The sequence below is a fragment of the Theropithecus gelada genome, chromosome 12 (assembly GCF_003255815.1).
Source record: "Theropithecus gelada isolate Dixy chromosome 12, Tgel_1.0, whole genome shotgun sequence".
Taxonomy (NCBI): Eukaryota; Metazoa; Chordata; class Mammalia; order Primates; family Cercopithecidae; genus Theropithecus; species Theropithecus gelada.
Genome location: NC_037680.1, coordinates 105,644,861 through 105,664,986, shown reverse-complemented (window position 1 = coordinate 105,664,986; position 20,126 = coordinate 105,644,861). Strand labels below are relative to the sequence as shown.

At 39.7% G+C, this 20,126-nt stretch overlaps 1 protein-coding gene across 4 annotated transcripts in view; it reads left to right on the top strand.

The window, feature by feature from the left end:
• The window catches only part of PID1 (phosphotyrosine interaction domain containing 1), a 252,883-nt gene extending 250,081 nt beyond the window's left edge, over window positions 1-2,802 (top strand). For all 4 annotated transcript variants that reach the window (XM_025405263.1, XM_025405260.1, XM_025405261.1 and 1 more), the window contains one exon: window positions 672-2,802. In XM_025405263.1, the coding sequence (XP_025261048.1) occupies window positions 672-1,148 (477 nt within the window). In that variant the 3' untranslated portion in view covers window positions 1,149-2,802. The remainder of the gene's footprint in view (window positions 1-671) is intronic.
• The last annotated feature ends 17,324 nt before the right edge of the window (window positions 2,803-20,126 follow it).

Below are 20,126 nucleotides of genomic sequence, written 5' to 3'. Positions count from 1 at the left end.
TCATCTGTACATCTTTCGTTGATTATCAGATCACCAGATGCTCATCAGTTCAAAAACAGTTTAGGTTAAAAAACAACTGGGCACTGCTGTTACTTTTAAAAATTATCTTGGGAAGGAAAACTATCATGCTTTAGGCCATAATTTCAAGAGAACAGTTTTTGCATCCTTGGCATTAGAAGCAGGCAGCCTAAGTGAAATCAAACATTGAGAGATTTGGAAAGAGACCCAGGCTAGGAGATAAGTTAAATAAAGATTTTGTTTTTCCAACGCAGTGTCCTTTTGATTCCTTCATATTATTCAATTCTGTGTGCGTTTGGCTGAAAATAAATTTTGAGTGACTTTATGATGTTAAAGAAATGACAAGTTATGTAAAAGATCACACTCTTCATTTTAATTGGGGTTTAAAAAGGGAGTAAGGAGAGGGAGAGTAGTTCTCTAGAAATTAGATTTTAAAATCCAACTCTATTCAAATAATTTCAATACATTTGCCAAGTAGGCAACTTGTTAGAAAAGATAAATTCTGATGAGTTATTCTTTCAGGGAGCAAGAAAGAAGTGTGTTCACCTTCCCACTGTGACACCGTGACTGTGTGAAACACCTACTCACTCAGTCTATCAGAACAAAGAGCCTTCTGCTGATGCCTCCCTTTTCTTCCTCTCTTGCATCTGCAGGTTACCTACCTGGGCAAAGTCTCCACCACTGGCATGCAATTTTTGTCAGGCTGCACAGAAAAGCCGGTCATTGAGCTCTGGAAGAAGCACACGCTAGCCCGAGAGGATGTCTTTCCAGCCAATGCCCTCCTGGAAATCCGGCCATTCCAAGTGTGGCTCCATCACCTCGACCACAAAGGGGAGGCCACAGTGCACATGGATACTTTCCAGGTGGCCCGCATCGCCTACTGCACCGCCGACCACAACGTGAGCCCCAACATCTTCGCCTGGGTGTACAGGGAGATCAATGACGACCTGTCCTACCAGATGGACTGCCACGCCGTGGAGTGCGAGAGCAAGCTCGAGGCCAAGAAACTGGCCCACGCCATGATGGAGGCCTTCAGGAAGACTTTCCACAGTATGAAGAGTGACGGGCGGATCCACAGCAACAGCTCCTCCGAAGAGGTTTCCCAGGAATTGGAATCCGATGACGGCTGAATGAACTTGAGACGCTTCAGCAAAGGCAGCATTGGTCACGGAGTTCAAGGGAATAGATGAGTAAGCAACGTTTCAAATTTGGGATGAAAAGACTGCCAAACTATTGGCTGACCAAGCTTTTTAAATTCAGAAGAGCAATTCTAAATCTAAAGAAATGTATCATTAAAGTAATTACGTTACATTGAAACCTGCTGCTGCTGTGACTGTGAGGAGGGTGGGAGTGTGGATGGGGAGGAAGGTTCTAGACTCTCTTCTTGTTTTTCTCATTTCCCAATGCCTCTCTGTGGGAGAGCTCCATGCCAGTTTTCACCACTCTCAGGCAAATACTCTGCAGCTGTTATTGGATGGGCCATTCCAGTCTGCCTTATGAAATTCCACAAGAATGTTAGGGGTACCTATGGGATCTCTAGTGGGATGGGCAAGGTGCTGATGGGGACGCTGGCCACAGGGAGGAAGAAATATCTCTGTTCCCCTCCCAGGGCAGATGCCCTCCTCTGTATGCAAATCAGCACAGCCTTTATTGAGCTTTACAACTAACAACCTGATAGTTGGCAGTTAATTCACAGTTACAGATAATGCTTTTATTTACATAAATATACCAAGTAGTACCCTCTTATTGTATTCACTTCATCTATTTTCTTAGAATACTTGCAATTACTAATGACCCCTTCCCTTTCCCTCCTGCTGCCCTATCCACCCTCTTTCCCTTCTCACATCCCTAGAGGGATGGAATCTCAAACATACATTGCAGGACACCAAAAGGAAGAAAACAATCAAGCAAATGAAATAAACAGTCAAACAAACCAGGAGTTTAGAACAACAACCCCAACAACGGAAGCCTTGACAAAGGGTAATGAGTGACCAACAAGTGAATACACTCTATGTCAGCTCTCCTTTTATCCAGCTGAGATTTATGGTAACTTATTTAATGAATGGTCCTGTCCGATGCATCCCTGATAGCAAGCTTCAAATCCAATTTGGTATCACCACGGAAGCCTCGCTTCCATCACTCAGCATCGCACTTAGATAGAGAATGAGATAATCTTGGCTTGTCTAGAGAACCCACATCATCTTAACCTAAAGGGAAATCTTATTGCGTTATCATAAAATCGATGATATCTTAGGGTCAGAATTGCCCATTTTTAAAAATTTTGAATGAGAAGTTCTCGCTAAAAAAAAATCCTGAGATTTCTCAGTTTCATGGTTCTTTAAACATTAAAAACACAGAGTCAACATAGAATGAAATTGTAAGTATTTGTTAAAATACATACATTGGAGGCCAAGAGCAGATGACTATTTTTCCAAGTCATGCTGCTCCTTCCTAAACGTCTCTTTTCAATCCTGGTAATATTAGGGGCACTGCAGCACCTAAGAAGCCTTAAATGAGAGCTAATCCAATCTAGGGAGCGATGGTGTCAGCATTTCGGTCTGCGTATCTGTGTGTCCGTATCTGCGTTCGTGTGCGTGTACGTGTGCCCCTGTGTGTGGGCCCAGTTTTCAGGCATGTAGAATAAGCATGGAGTCATATTGAAGAGGACTCACTTCTTGAAGATATGCTTGTTGCTTTACAACATATGTAAGCTATTCTTTAGCATAAATGCATTCATTCTTTAATAAAAATATGTTTGCATTAATAAAGCTGAGGAGTTTCATACTTTATGTGTCCGTCCTCTTTCAAGTAATGAAAACATGAAGAACAAATTAGATCAAGTAGTTGTATCAAAAATATTTTTAAACCGTGTCATAAATAACCTATTCCTTGATTGTGTTTAAAAATCTAGTTTTATTTTCTAAATGCTCAATTTGTTTTTAGTTTCTCCATGCCCCTGAGATGGTGACGTGGCAACAGTTGAAATAGTTCTTTAGTAAGGTGGGTTTGTTTCAGTGCAGAGTCTTCCAGAACATGTTGCAGATGATTGCTATTTACAAAAATCTCATGTATGTCTTTGAAGAACCTATACTGAAATCCTGGAAGGTAAACACTGAGTCATTTTTTTTCTGATGGGACTGGTTAAAGAATGTCTCCTCCAGGCTGTGACATCTCAGAATGGCCCTATTAAACAAGCAAGACAGGTGACCATGGAGCCTGTGTTTTTTGAGCAATGCCCTTCATGGAATCAATAACAAATATAAAGGCTTCCAAAGTAAAAGTGTAGGTGCCTGTTATAAAGAGATGAATTCAAGCGAGAATTATAACCTAACTCCTCTGATTGAAATGGCAGTTCTCTCAGGTCAAACTTTTCCCAATTTCAGTTTCTCTGTTGTCCTTGAATATATATTTAAAAAGAAGAAAAAGAAAAAAAAAAAAAGAGAGAAAAAAACAGCCAGCATGTATTTCAACAGTGCCCTTTTCCTCACTGAGTACAAGTTAAGTTGAATCCTAAGTGCACACATGTTTATTTATTGCAGGAAGCATTTGCTAGTTTTTTGTTGTTGTTGTTGTTTTTTCAGACTACCAAGTGTGACGTGCTAAGTAATTGGCTCTGAGAATATTGGCATGAGTTTTTGCCTGGGATTATTGGCAGCAATTTAAAGATAGATACACAATGATATTTTCCAAATAGCTAATGAAGTCTTCTGGGATGGCCAATCCTAATTCCTCTCTGAAGGGTGATTCAGCGCTGCATTATTATTTTTTGATACTTTGTATGCCCACTTTTTGTACTATGTTTTCTATGCTAGTGATCACAAAGTACTTACTCAGATGCTCCTGAGAAGAACCTCATAGGCGGGCATAGCAGTTATTTCAGAGATGAGGAAACTCAGCCCAAGAGAGGTTACATCACTTGGCCGTGGTAGCACAGCTAGGGCATGATTGATGAGACTAGAAACTTCTGACTTCTGGTCCAGGGCTGTGGCTCTGTCAAGACAAGGTCTACCTCTTTTGGATTTTTCATTTCTATTCCTCTTAAAACCTTCTAGTTTATTTGAAAATAGCACACTAAACCGTTATAAATAAGCATTCTTTGCTGTTCATTTTTGAAGTATTTTTGACACCAACAGTATTAAAAGCAAAGTCCCAAGAACTTTTTTGAGCCCAGATAACATAATATGAAGTTTTGCTTAAGTATTTTAACGGCTATAGGCAAAAATTGACAAATTTTTCTACTTCTACAAAAATCAAGATGCCTGTTTTGCTTGTTTTGTTTTTCTGAGAAAATGTTAACATTCTCAATCAAGTCCTTCTGTTACAGGATTCTATGCCCTCTTGTCATGTTCCTTCATGTCGTTCATTGCAGTTTTTAATTACATATTTATTTGTATAATTATGTAAATGTCTGTTTAAACTCCTTGGATGTCAATGTTTTTGAGATGAGGGTGTTATCTCTTTTGTTCACGTTTATTGCCAGCTCCTATGGCAGGACCAGGTACTTGGGAGGAACTCGTTTAGTTTCTGTTAGCTGGCCGGCAGGATGGATGGAGGGATAGACAGATGGAAGGAAAGATCACCGTGTGTTTTGTCGATTTGCAAGTTCTAGGACAGAGTCTTGAAACCCCGAAAGGTATCCTAGTGACTCCCTTGCTCAGTTCTCCAAAGGTGAGCAAATGGCTATTGAAGAAAAACATTGCCCCTTACCTAATTCCAAAAGGAAATTATGGCTGATTATACATAGAAAAACAATGTTAGATACTCAATGCCACATGATTGAAATAAAATGAACATTATCCCAGGGAAGCAGACAGATGCTGCATTTTAAGACACCTGCATTTAGCAGATCTCAGCACTCCTGTCATGCGGTTGTTCCTGTTCATTTCTGTCGCTGAAAGAGAAGAGAGAGTATGTTGGGAGGGAGTGTTTTTACTTTCTGACAGTATAAAGCATGTAAATTCAGCTGGGTTTTCCCCAAATTTATACTTTAGAAAACATTGTTTTCCTTATGCACTCTCTCCTACTTTTTCTCATTTCTCCGTTTCTTCTTTCATCCTTCGTCTTTCCTTCTTTCTGCCTTCTCTTTTTTTTCTGCCTTAGGTGTTTATTTAGATGACACTTTTCAGACTTTCTCACGTTTTAGAAGGGAAGAGCATATGTGCTCTGAATTCCAGAGAACACATTTTTGGTTGGTGATCCACTGACACAAAATTAGACCAGATTGTGGAACACCGCAGATTACCCTAAATTCCTTTTATGGATTTATTCTTTTTCAGTCAGGTAGGACTTGATGACAACTTGCTTCTTCATAGCTTAAGCAATTTCTTAAGTATCTTTCCATCTCCCAGATACACCTTAAACTAGAGTGAAGGTGAAGATTCCTGTAAGCATCAGAGGTTCTTATTCTTATCTTAATCTTATTCCAGAATCTTATTGATCTTCAAGAAATTTTCCTGTGAGATGCCAAGATTTGGCTCTTGGAATAATTTTATGGGATACATTGTCCAGCTTGAGAACTTGTGCTGCTCCTTCTGAAGTGGCACCAATTGATAATAGTCACCAGAAGAAAACTATGTATGATGCTTAAACCCAAGCTTAGAAAGAAAAACATCTGGATGAGTAAAAGCAAATTGCTACGAAGCAGAAAAATCTGAACCATCTTACTTTGGACATATGCAAATAAACTTGTTTTGTTGAATCTAAGTCCCAATCTTATGAGGAAAGTGGTTTTTTTTTTTTTTTTGGAATGTTCTGGTAAATGAATTACCAATAATTACCAATACTTTTATACCTATACCTTTTTAAAAATATGTACACACACATATATTTTATATATATACACATATATATTTTTATATATACATACATATTTATATATTATACATGTGTATATATAAATATATATACACATATATATAATATACATATTTTATATATATATATATATATATATGCATGCCCTTTTTGTTTGATATAGGCTCTCTGTCACCCAGGCTAGAGTGCACTGGCTTGACCACAGCTCACTGTAGCCTTAAACTCCTGGGCCCAAGCGACCCTCCTACTTCAGCCTTTGGAGTAGCTTGGACTACAGGTGCCTGCCACCATGCCTAGCTAATTTTTTAAATTTTTTGTAGAGATGGGGTTTCACCATGTTGTCTAGGCTGGCCTCAGACTCCTGAGCTCAAGCAATTTGGCCATCTCAGCCTCCCTGATAATATATTTTCTTAATGAGGATGTATTCATTTCTTTAAGCATACATATTGAAATTGGGTTATTTGAAAACATTCTGAGGTTTGTGAAATAAAACATGATACCAAAAACAAGATCTGCTTGATAAAAGACCTGTCATTACATGGCCCTGGTTGCTATTCTAGAACGTTCTTTATCCTCTGGGAGCAAAATTTAAGAGAAACACTTAAGGAGATACCCACTTTCAAGGAAGAGCCAAGAGTTGGCTGCATCCAAGGTCATTAATTGTTTAAAATTAATTTATTTCAATGGGCAAATAAAAATTGTATATATTTATAGTGTACAAAATTATGTTTTGAAGTATGTATACATTGTGGAATGATTAAGCTAATTAATGTATACATTCTCTCACATACACGTAATCTCTTCTGGCAACAACACTTAAAATCTCTCTTAGCAATTTTCAGGAAATTAAAAACACAATAAGATATCATCTCACACCTGTTGGGATGGCTATCATCAAAGAGTCAAAAGATAACAAGTGCTGGCAAGGATGTGGAGAAAAGAAAACCCTTGCACACTTTTGGTGGGAATGTAAATTAGTACAGCCATTATGAAAAACAGTATGGAAGTTCCTCAAAATATTAAAAGAGGAACTACCTTATGATCCAGCAATTCCACTGCTGGATATATATACACAGGAAAGGAAATCAATGTGTCAAGGAGATCTCTGCGCTCTCATGTTTATTGCAACACTAATCACAATAGCCAAGATGTGAGAACAAACTAAGTGTCCATCAAAGGATGAATGGATAAAGACAATGCGGTGCATATTTACAGGGGAATCCAGTCAACCTTAAACAATAAGGAAATCCTGTCATTTGCAACAGCATGGATTAACCTAGAGGACATGAAGTAAAGCAAACCAGACGCAGAAAGACAAATACTGCATGGTCTCACATATGTGTAGAATCTTAAAATGTCAAACTCACAGAAGCAGAGAGAAAAATTGTGATTACTAGGGGCTGGGGATTTGGGAGTTGAGGAGATGTTCGTCAAAAGATACAACATTTCAGGTAAATAGGAGGAATAAGTTCAAAAGAACATTGGACAACGTGCTGACTTATAGTTGATAACAATGCATTGTATCCATCCATAGTCTTAGTCTTTTTTTTTTTTTTTTCGGAGACAGGGTCTCAATCTGTCGCTCAGGTTGAAGTGTGGTGGCACGATTTTGGTTCATTGCAGACTCCACCTCCTGGGCTCAAGCAATCCTCCTTCCTCAGCCTCCCAAGAAGCTAGGACTATACATTCACAGAACCACCCCTGGCTAATGTTTGTATGTTTTCAGAGACCGAGTGTCACTCTGTTGCCCAGGCTGATCTTGAGCTCCTGGGCTCAAGTGATCTACCCACCTTGGTCTTTCAAAGTGCTGGGATTACAGGCGAGAGCCACAGTGCCAGGCCTCATCTACGGTCATTTTTAAATGTAAATTTGGGAACAACAAAGACTAAAGCTCATTATAGGTCTGAATGGAGTGGTTCTGATTCCAATTTTCCACAGAAAACAAAATCTAACACATTTCATTATGTTCATCATTAGATTATCTTTACATAGATGGTATTATCAGTAGAGAAACATCTTAAAGGGGGGCTTGAGATGGAATTAAACCTTTAGTCAACCTTCTGCCAAATTATCTTTTTGCCTTTCCCATTTTCATTGCAGTAGCTTTTCCTAGAATTTAGTACTGAAAGTAAAACCTCATTAATTTGGATAAAACTAATTATGAGTTTGTGGTTTAACCTCGAAAATTTAAATTTTATGCTTATTTTAATAAGCAAATAAATAGGATGAATAACATTGGTATTGGCAGTATTGCCTACTTGGGAAAACACTGCTTTCACATATTAAAACAACAATTTACTAGATATAGTGTAATTTCAGCATAAGTGGAAGTTGGCATGACTGAAATTGTGGCTTTGATGTGCTAGTTTCAAGCCATTCTTCTTTATTTATTAAAATGGGTTCTTAATGGAGCAACAGATGGCTAATGTAATTCTAGGATTTGGAGTCTTGAAAGTAATACAAGCCCTCTTCTTTTAAAATATCCATAATTTATATACTTCCCTTTTAGTTTGTATAAATGTTTGGTTCAATTAACCAAAAAACAAAAACTAAAAATGACTGAGGTATTCTTTTTTCTCATAAAACAGCTGTTGAAACAGTTGAAATTATTTTTCTGATCACCAACCTGTAATAGTTTTCACTTTGCTACTAGTTGCGTTTTTTCTTCTTTTTCTTAAATTATCAAGATCCAGCATTATTGTAGATCACCTTGAGAAGCTCAATAACTTATCAAGTCATCTAGTAAAACAATTATGACAATTATTTATAGTGGTCTGGTTTGTATTTAAAGTTCAGTATTTTGTGATTTTTCAGATCTGCTATTGTGATTGCATTGCTCCACTGCCAATTTACAATATGTTAGCTCCATCGGAATGATGTATGACATTCTGAGGGTGAATGCACGTAGCTTGTGCCCTGACCAAGGGACCACAGTGAACATAGCCAACTGGCTGTTGGAAACCACCTCAAGCTCCTCTAGCAGAGCCTGTGCCTTGGAAAGTGGGGTGAGGAAGCATCAGACCAGAGGAAGAGGAAACTTTTGGCAACTCATCAGCCAAGAGAAGTGCCTTTGTGTAATTATCTCCTCAGATGGTGTGTGTTTCTCTCAGTTTACCTTAGAAATAGCAGGCATGCATTTGACCCATATATTGGTACTCACGGTATTTTTTTCCAGGACTGTTTGGTTAATACTGAAATTATTTTTCCTAAAAGTGATTACATGTTTATCTTTTTTTCCTCTTCTGTTATTGCCTATCATTAACCCACATGGTCTGTGCTTAAGGAGATGGGAAAAAGGTGGGATTTCACATTTTGAACACATACACATGATAGGCCAGCCACTGTGTTAAGCTTTATAAGAGTGGGGCATCTCGACTGAAAGAAGTTAAGACATTTGCCAAAGTTTGTACTGCCAGTCAGAGACAGAATCAGGACTGAAGCTCGGATGTATAACACATCAAAGGCTGGGTACTTCAGAAGATGCATGCTTCACAAACAAAGAGGACAGAGGGAGCTCCAGGGACCTCCATGGGGCCATTGATGACTCGAAGGTCATCTTCTGGAGAAAAATCATCTAATCTCACTGCAGTGGTGGTTGTCTTACTTCTAACCCTCAGAATCAAAACAATGGTGAGCTTTGGCCCATCACATCCTTAATGCTATTGTATGAAAATTGCTTTTTAAAGAATCAAAATCATTGTTTCCTTAGTGATATTTCTTTTCTGTAACTCTTGAGAGAAACTGTGGCACAACCCACACATCAGGCACCTCAGAAAAAGAGATAAAATCCTTTTTGGGGAAACCCAGGGATGAGCTTTCTAAAGTCCACGCCAGAAAGCCCTGAAACCTGAAGGTAAAACCTGGCATCACTCTCATTTCTCAAGGTGGGATCCTGGGCAGATGTCTCATTGATTTCTTCTTCCGTCTCAGCCCTTCCAGCGACCACGCTTTCCCAGCCCCGGAAGTGTCGTGGCAGGGACGGACTGAGGCCAAACAACAGAACTCCCGGAGAAGGCAGGAAGGGGCCTACCCAGCATTACCCACAATTTAGTTTCAGTGGAACCAGCTCTGTGCCCGCAGATCTTCTGATTGTGTGACATGTGTCTTTTCTCTGGAAAATGCCTCCTGAGGGCGCTATATCCTTCAAAGTCCGTAGTAACAGGGATCTGTCTGGTTTATTCTTCATTTCTGGGCAAGGAATCTGAACACACAGCCTCTAGCCCCACCATTCTTCTCAGCCTCTAGAGATCCTGTTGTTCTAAAACCCAAATGTGATTACCTCAGACTTTTGCTTAAAACCCTTCATGACAGCAGAGCGCGGTGGCTCACACCTGTAATCCCAGCACTTTGGGAGGCCGAGGCTGGCGGATCACCTGAGGTCAGGAGTACGAGACCAGCCTGACCATCATGGAGAAACCCCATCTCTACTAAAAATACAAAATTAGCCAAGCCATGGTGGTGGGCACCTGTAATCCCAGCTAGAAGAATTGCTTGAACCCGGGAGATGGAGGTTGCTGTGAGCCGAGATTGCACCATTGCACTCCAGCCTCAGAAACAAGAGTGAAACTCCATCTAAAAAAAAAGAAAAAATCCTTCCTGGTCTTCTTCTTGTCTGCAAGAGAAACTAATTAACATTTTACCCCCCCTCCCTGCTTGCTTCCCTTCCCTAGTTTTATATTTTATCATAATGAATATTTTTTTTTTTGAAACAGGATATCACTATGTTGTGCAGGTTGGTCTCGTACTCCTGAGCTCATGTGATCCTCCCACCTTGGCCTTCTGAAGTGCTGGGATTACAGGCTTGAGCCACTGCAACCTGTTTATAAAAAAATATTCACGAGCTGCCTCTCACCTGAAATTCCAGGTTCAGGTTCAAACCCTGGGCCTACGTTGCTCTGGGCAAAGAACTTAACAACTTGGGCCTCAGTTTTCTCATCTGTAAAATGGGGGAAATGATGCCTAAATCACAGAACTGCAATGAGAATTACAGGAGTGAATATATAAGAAGCATTTAGCCTAGGGCTTGGTGCCTTGTGAGTGTTCAGTCAATGCCGCCTGTGTTGGGGTTTTCATTTTCTTCTTTTACACCTCCATGGATACCTGTCAGATCAGGTATCCATGATCCTTGAAGAGCACTTTTCAATTTCTCCAAAGGGCTGGACTCACCTTGGCATGCCCTGCTCCTACATCACGTAACGAACCCACTTTTGCTTATTCAGTTCTTCTTTCCAGTCGTGTGAAGACACGCCCACCACCGCCTCCATGTAAAGCTCTCATTCCCAGTCCGAGAGCTCCCAGGGCACTGCTGTCCAATAGCTCTATGTTGCCAACCACATGTGTAATTTCCAGCAACCTGATTAAACAGTTAAAAAGAAATAGATGAAGTTCATCTTAACAGCAGACTTTATTTAACCCAATATGTTTAAAAAATCGCCATTCAACACATGATCAATATAAAATTTACTTATGTGATATTTTATTCTTCTTGTATTGTGTGAAATTGAGGATACATTTTATCCTGTATAGCACAAATGCTCTGTAGCCACATATGACTAGTGGTTATTGTATTGAGCTGCATAGCCTGAGAGGGTGAGAACCACAGTCTGATCCTCCTTCACAGAACCCATCCCAGTGGCTGACACTTAAGAGGGACTCGTAAATGCTTGTGTAAGGAATAAAGTGTTGAACATGAACAACTCCTGCGGGTATGTAAGTGTATTAGTTTTCTGGCACTGCTGTACTGAAGTACCATTAAACATATGGCTTAAAAAACAGAAATAAGTTAGCCAGACATGGTGGTACATGCCTGTGGTCCCAGCTACTTGGGAAACAGGTGGGAAGATCACTTGAACCAGGAGGCAGAGGTTGCAATGAGCTGAGATTGTGCCACTGCACTCCAGCCTGGGCAACACAGCAAGACTATATCTCAAAATATAAATAAATGAAAAATTAAAAAATGAAAATAAAGAAGAGAAATGTATTGTCTCCCAGTTCTAAGGGCCAGAAGGCTGAGATCAAGGTGCTGGCAAAGTTGATTCTCTCTGAGGCTGTGAGGGAGCACCTGTTCCATGCCTGTCTCCTCGCTTCCAGAGCGTGCTAGCCATCTTTGATTGCATTTGGCTTCTGGTATATCACTCCAGTCTCTGGCTTCATCCTCACATCATGTTCTCCTCTGTGTGCGTGTCTGTGTCTGCGTCTGTCTGTCTCCAAATTTTCCTGTTTTATAAGGACACCAGTTATATTGGATTAGGAGTTGATCTTAACTAGTTATATCTGCAATGACACTATTCCCAAATAAGGCTGCATTCTCAGATACTGAGGCTGAGGCTTCATCACATGAATCCGGGTGGCTGGGAACACAACTTGCCCCATTACAATAAGGCAGGTATTAATGCTGAGTCTTGCTTCAGGGCTCACAGCTTAGAGGGGCACCGCAGGCTTCTCTCCAGGTTGTTTGATTCCCAAATCCCCACTCCGCCCCTTTTGGGAGCCCTCAGTGTCTGGGTTTGGTTTCTCCTGGCCAGCCAGGGTTGTGGTTGGGTTATCAAGGACAGAGCAGACAGTTTCTTTGAAGCCTATTATTACTTAATTTTGAAAAATTTTTCATGAAATAAAATGAACATGGATCTCAATACACCCACATTACAAGAAGATGAAACTCCCCTGAACTTGCCCTTTGTCGTCTTTCATTTCTCTATCATAGCTGCTTCCGTTTATTGCATTGGTGTCTGCCAACCACTGGCTTGGGTTGTCTGCTGAGGAAAATGAGGTTATGAGGGGGAAGCAGTTTGAGAATGAAGGAAATAAGAAAGTTTCAAGTCCGCAGGATGGCCCTTTTCTCTGTGTAATGACATTAGCCAACTCTTTTGAGGTCAAGTTTCCCAGACGGGGCCAACTCTGGTCTAAGCCAATGCCACAGTCCCTCTCATGGTGTCCCTTGTTTCCTTGGGGAATTGGTGTTTTTCAGGCATCTCAGCGTGATGATCCAGCTAAAATCTCCACATCACAAAGAGAAGAAGGCTTTGAAGGCCAGAATCTGGGATTTGCCAATAATGCTGGGACTGTGGTGCAACGCTGCGTTTGCAGATCCAGGTCATGTGGTTACGTCTCCCTCTGCAACACACTGAGGGAATCCTATTTCCCTGCCTCACTGTGAAGGAACATCTTTTGCCAGCATTTAAAAAGCTGCTTCAATGCCACTTTGTTTAAGATAAGCCCATACCAGCATTCAATTGGCCTGCAACCAAAGAACTTCTGTGCAGCTGGGAGAATTTTTACTAAAAATTATTTTCCAGACCGATTATTTAATTTCTTTTTCTAAAGGTCAGACTTTGTTATATTATGATTAAAGAATCCTTTTTATAAATTACCTCTTTTTTTTTTTTTTTTTTTTTTTGCCAAAATGGGCTCCTGTCAGAGGACTTGGAAAACTTTTTATTTCTCCTTTTCTCTGAAAAAATAACGAGCTTTGCAATTCCTTTCAACCTAATAATTTTGGTAGTGCTAAAATTTGTCTCTTTGTTTCTAGGCAAATCCAACTGACACTATAATATATCGAGTATCCAATGGAGGCTATTTCAGGAGTTATTTAAGCATTTAGGACATGGGATTTGGAGTAATATGTTCCAGGCTTTCTTTATAAACTCAGAATATACTAGAAAAAGAAATCAAGAAAATACTTCTGTAGGTCCTCCATGTATATGTTCCTGGAGAGAAAATTAGATACAAGATGGTGAATAATAGTCATTTCATTCCGGCTCAGCACTATGTACTAGCTGGTCCATTAGGCTCCCCCATGGGTAGGGGCTGGGGATGAGGGTTAAAGAGAGAAGAGAGTTTTGAGGGAATCAAAATAATAAGAGCTAAGAGTTTTGAGCATATATACAAGGTCATGACCCCCAAAATACATCATCTCATTTAAGATGAGAGAATCTTATGACAGTAGAAATTATCATTTACTCATTATGGGTAAAGAGTTGATGTTGCAAAAGCCTAAGGAAGTTGGCAGAAGCCCACCATGACTTGGAAGCAGAGCTAAGTCTGAACTCAGCACACTTGATCCCAAAGCCTGTGATGTGCCTACATGTCCCACAGACACTCCAGAGCTATTCCCACCCTGATTAGCTTTTTCCACATGGCCTTTTGGACTTCTAGGTTGGGCCTCAAACTTTTCCAACAGATTGAGGTTCAGCTCAGATTTAGAGGACATAGTGCCTCTTCCCTGGCCAGCTTTTGGTGAAGCAGCCACAAGGAATATTTCACCCCTAGCGCTTGTGCCGCAAGACATATCCCGGAGTGGCTCGTTCCCATCAGAGCCCCTTCCCAGGAAGTCAAAATGCTAAATTTCCCATGGACCATTCCAGCGATTCTTTCTGATCCCTTCCTAGGCACCCACTATCTAATCAGAAAATTCTTTTCAGTCCTTCTTTTCCTCTGTGCACGTCGCAATCTAAATGTTGAGCCTAAGTCATGTAAGATTTAAATGAGATAAAAAGAGAAGTGAGCATTTATTGAGTACTTACCATGTATTACACTTTCAGCTTTTTACTGTCATTCCCTAATTTTATACCTCACAAAAACCATATACAGAGAGAGCTATCGTCTTTATTTTATAGTTGAAGGCAATTAAGTGTAGAGATGTTAATCCTTTCACTAAATGTTACCACCTATTGAGGCTGTCTGAACCCTTAGTTTGACATCTTTTCCAGCCTTTCAAGTGAGTGAAGGCCCTCGGCTGGTGTCTGGTGCAAGGCACGCTTAGCTCAGGTAAGTAACAAAAATGTTTCTGCAGTCTCTCTTCTAAGTCACTCTTGTCAGGCCAGCACCTTTCTTATGGGTAAAATAAGTTACAATTGGGAGCCAGCTTCAAGGATTTCTTTCCTTCAATAAGGAAGAGAAGAGCTAACAAGTCAGGTTATGACTTGGGCATTTTTACATATTATTTATTTAAACAGCAGGTATTATTAAAACATTTTTCAGATATCAATATTGAGACCCAGAGAGACTGACTTCTTCTACTTTACACAAAGCTAGACTGAAACTCAAGACACTCCTCCCAATTCTTTGCATGGGGGACCCTTCTGTGATGAAACAAGAGATGATCTCTAAATTCCTGGAAGTGTGAGTGTCTTAGACACATCATTGTTTTTATTTTTTCTTAACATGTTACTTTCTTATCCAGCAACGTTAAGACTGGAAATACGGAAGCCATCATGAATCAATAACTCTAGGGTTACAGAGCTAACATACACCCTTTCTAGAGACACTCTTCAAATAATTGGAACATATGAAAACAAAAGAAAGTACTGAAACTATACTGAGCATAGTCAAATGAGGCAGTTGGATCTTTGATGGTTTCCCAAGCCATTTCATTATTACAAATATGTTATTTCATGCACTGCCATTTAATCAAATGTACCATTTAATAAATGGTATGACACTAATTTTCATAACATCAGTAAAAATGTAGGCCATTGTATCATAATTATTGTTCAGTTTTTAAAACTCAGGACCCATTATGTCTGTCTAATATCAGTATTTTTGTGCAAATCATCCTGAGAGTGCACTTCTGTTCTTTTGTATTATCTTCTCTTTATTATTTTATCTTTGGTTTCCCAACTTTGAAAGAAGATGTTACAATTTACAATCAGATTGTTATTCCAGGGGGAGACATAACAATTTTGGTTTTATTTTTTGGCATTATCTCCTGTAACTTCATTTCATCATCTAAGAAAACACATTTATAACAGAAAGAAAAGGAAGTGTTAGTCCTAATATATCTCATGTCAACAGCGACCTTCTCATGCTGTTGTGATTAGGGAATGATTGTTGCTTCCAAAGTTCTCCTCATATGCTAATGAATATGGAATGCTTTTCATATGTATATATAATAAACACATGAAAATTATATATATGAACATTATATGTATGCAAATTATGCATAAATGCTTCATTTAAGACTTCTGTTGCTCTTTGATTTTTGAAAAAAAAAAAAATAGAAACACAATATTGGTTTCCCTGGTGAAAATTCTTTCCAGAAGACACAATATGGTATGAGATATTCACTAACAGCAGGTAATATACAAAGCCATTTTTACTGGAAAATATACCATCTGGATAAAAACAATTTTTGGAAATGCATGTCAGTATGATTATGTTATCTTAGGTTAATGATGATAGTAATTGCGTCAACAAAGTAGTTTTTTAGTAGAAAATGGAAGAGCATTTGGAAAGAGTCATTATGAATAGGCTTTGGTTATATTTTCTGGCTATGACTTCATGCATTTTAAAGTAAGAGGAACTGAACCAAGACCATGTGCCTGTTTCCACGTGCTGGATAAAATGCGGGAGGAGGGATAAGCGGAGCCTTGAGGCTTAATAAGACTGAAAAAACTAGTTATCCTTAAATAAACCTGTGATGAGCTTGACCCAATGTCTATGTCATTCTCTGTGCCTCAGTGTCCTGGTCATCTCCTAGTTCCTCATATACTCACACCAATAGCCTTCACACATGTTGTTCCCTCTGCTTGGAGCAGTTCCAACTTCCTGGCACCGGTTCCCCAGTCTTAAACCCAGTCGCTATGACATAAGCAATACTGCTTTAGCCTCTAGAGGAGGGATCAAAAAGTCCTCACTATATACTGCTTGCATGTCGCTGTGAGCATTTTCTATGCACTTATCACAGTTGTAATTGTGTTCTTATTGATATGAGTTTTTGAATAATGGTTGTCCATTCCCTGCTAGATTTTAAGTTCCCTAAGTGTCTAACTGAATGTCTGCCACTTAGAAGGGACCAATAAATATGTTCTGAAAGAATCAACGACTTGGCTTTATAGTAGTGATGACTGTGGCCACAGAACACCATCCTGAAGCTCACCACTAGTTTTACTAAGCAGCAGTGGCTCAGCTGGTGGTTGGCACACTCTGCTGGCTGCTTTCAAGCATGTCTGGGGACTGAGGAATAGCGATTTCATCTATTTGAAACTATCTGGGCTGTGTGGAGATCAAAGTAGGTGGGGGGGGAGTTAGAGCAACTGATTCCTTAATCAACCCAGTCAGAAGGACTTCAAAGAAAGTTCTGTATTGGAAAGACTGGGCAAGAGTTCCGAGGAAGATGAAGGTCTGGATGTGGGAAACGTCAAATGTTCTATTCTGACCTTATGAAGCTTGTTTCTATCATATTGCAAATGTTTCCAGTTCAGTTCTAGGCATGTGCCCAAAGAGAACAGTAATGACTAGAGTTATAAATTGAGAGAACTGGGAAAAGCCTTAGAAAATTGTTTAATGCTTTTTTCCCCAAGATGGAGACCTGGAGGAGGGCAGTGATTTGCCCACAATCACCAAGAGTGCTGGATTCCAGACCTGACCCTGTCCACACACCAGTATCAGGTCTGGAATCCAGCCCTCTTTCTTTTAGGCTACTTGCCTGTTTTTCCTACAGCAAGTCTGCTGCTTATATACCTGGAGCTAGTCACTCATATGCCTTGCCACCTAGGAGCAGGTGACCTGGGAAAACCACTTAACCTTCAGGGACCTCAGGCTTTTATTTCCCAAACATAAAAGAACAGGGCTGTGCTAGATAATGTCTAAAAATCCCTTTGAATTGTAGAGTTTTTTTTTTATTATCAACAAACCATCTGCTCTTCTCATACTGCGTGATGCCTTGGACATCATTTCTAAACCCACTCAGTGTGATATGAAAGCTCAGCATTGATAATCAGTACTGTAAATACAGAACTTACTATATGCTAGACACACATATAGCAACTAATTTAATCCTCACAGTGACCTTATGGGAAAAACTATTATTTATTCCCATTTCACAGATGGGAAAACTGACATATAGAAAACTTGAAAGTCATACACAAGGTCTCACAGATCCTGCACAGTAGGGTTCACACTTGAATACATGCAGCCTGTCTCCAGAGTCCATACAGACTTAATTTAGAGACAACTGTCTGTGCAAAGTGGACTTTACCTTTTATATTTGTTGTATACTACTCATTTTCCAAAAGGATTAGGAGTAATTTACTGAAGTACACATTATACCACATATACAATTTATGAATAAATCAGGGAGAGGAAAAGTTGATGGATAGGGTCAATACCAAAAGTTTTTGGAACACTTTCCTAGATGTGGTTCTGGGTGTCCTAGTAGTGAATGTAAAAAAAGGAAAAAAAGAAAGAAGGAAGGAAGGAAGGAAGGAAGGAAGGAAGGAAGGAAGGAAGGAAGGAAGGGAGGAAGGAAAAGAAAGAAAGAAAGAGAGAAAGAAGAGAAGAGAAGAAGAGAAGGAAGGAAGGAAGGAAGGAAAGAAGGAAGGAAGGAAGGAAGGAAGGAAGGAAGGAAGGAAGAAAGGAGAGAGAGAGAGAAAGAGAGAAGGAAAGAAGGAAAGAAAGAAAGAAATAGAAAGAAAGAAAGAAAAAGAAACAACAGGTGCTGGAGAGGATGTGGAGAAATAGGAACATAGGAACACTTTTACACTGTTGGTGGGACTGTAAACTAGTTCAATCATTGTGGAAGACAGTGTGGCGATTCCTCAAGGATCTAGAACTAGAAATACCATTTGACCCAGCCATCCCATTACTGGGGATATGCCCAAAGGATTATAAGTCATGCTGCTATAAAGACACATGCACACGTATGTTTGTTGCGGCACTATTCATAATAGCAGACTTGGAATCAACCCAAATGTCCATCAGTGACAGACTGGATTAAGAAAATGTGGCACATATACACCATGGAATACTATGCAGCCATAGGAAAGGATGAGTTCGAGTCCTTTGTAGGGACATGGATGCAGCTGGAAACCATCATTGTCAGCAAACTATTGCAAGAACAGAAAACCAAATGCCGCATGTTCTCACTCATAGGTGGGAATTGAACAATGAGATCACTTGGACACAGGAAGGGGAACATCACACACAGGGTCCTATTGTGGGGAGGGGGAAGGGGGAGAGATAGCATTAGGAGATTAGGAGATATACCTAATGTAAATGACAAGTTAATGGGTGCAGCACACCAACATGGCACATGTATACATATGTAACAAACCTGCACGTTGTGCACATGTACCCTAGAACTTAAAGTGTAATAATAAAAAAAGGAAAGAAAGAAAGAAAGAAAGAAGGAAGGAAGGAAGGAAGGAAGGAAGAAAGGAAGGAAGGAAGGAAGGAAGGAAGGAAGGAAAGAAAGAAAGAAAGAAAGAAAGAAAGAAAGAAAGAAAGAAAGAAAGAAAGAAAAGAAAAGAAAAGAAAGAGAGAGAGAAAGAAAGAAAGAGAGAGAGAAAGAGAAAGAAAGAAAGAAGGAAAGAAAGAAAGAAAGGAAGGAAGGAAGGAAGGAAGGAAGGAAGGAAGGTAGGAAGGAAGACCACCTGGAAACTTTCATGTATGTGAGACAGCAATTGGAAAAAATTTTTAAAGAATCTCCACATATTATTCTGATAACAAGCAAGATAGTGGAATGAAGTCCATTATATTAAAAAACAAAATGAAACAGAACAAAACAAAAGCAATTTGGTCGAGAGAGACATTCCCTAAACCCTTAAAAATGGAGCTCAATTTTATTTTCATCCTTAAAACATTGTTTCAGGAATTTCAGAAAACAGATATTGTCTTCTACCCACTTTCATTTTCTTTTATCTTTTTTTCCCCTGTATTTTTCTTTTTCATCACATGAATTCAGGCAAACTAGGGAAACCTAGCCAATTATGAGATCAGTCTTCTTTTGCCCTCTGCAAGACTGTTGAGTTTCTGAAGCTCCAGAGTACACTGGGACTCTCTGGACAAGACTGGTACCCACGATGCAAGAGCCCTATCCATAGCTTCAGATAGACCTAGGCACCCTCACACCCTCCTCCAAGATCTGGGCATCAATTCTGGTTCTCACACCACCCTGATGCCCATCCCTCTTTATCCCTAAGGACAGAATATACCACAAGCCCTTCTTCAAACCTGCAACCTAACAGCCCTCATGGTCAAGAAGATTGTTTTTACTGTGCAGTCATCGACCAAGAGCTCATCTTCTTGTAGTCTTTTCCAGCCTCTGGCTACAGCACCTTCCCCTACAATTGCTACAGCTATTCATGTGTTCATTCATGCATTTTTCACTACTTCATTAATTCATCAAGTATTTGGAGACTCATTTGTTTATCCAACTCTGTGACAGGCAGTCTATCATGAGTAAGAAGTTACTCTTCATTTCTTCATGAGGGAACGTAATAGAGGGTCAGGTTAATCAAATAATCTTACAAAAATGTGTAAAAATTTTTGATGAGTGCTAGAACAGAGATAGCCAA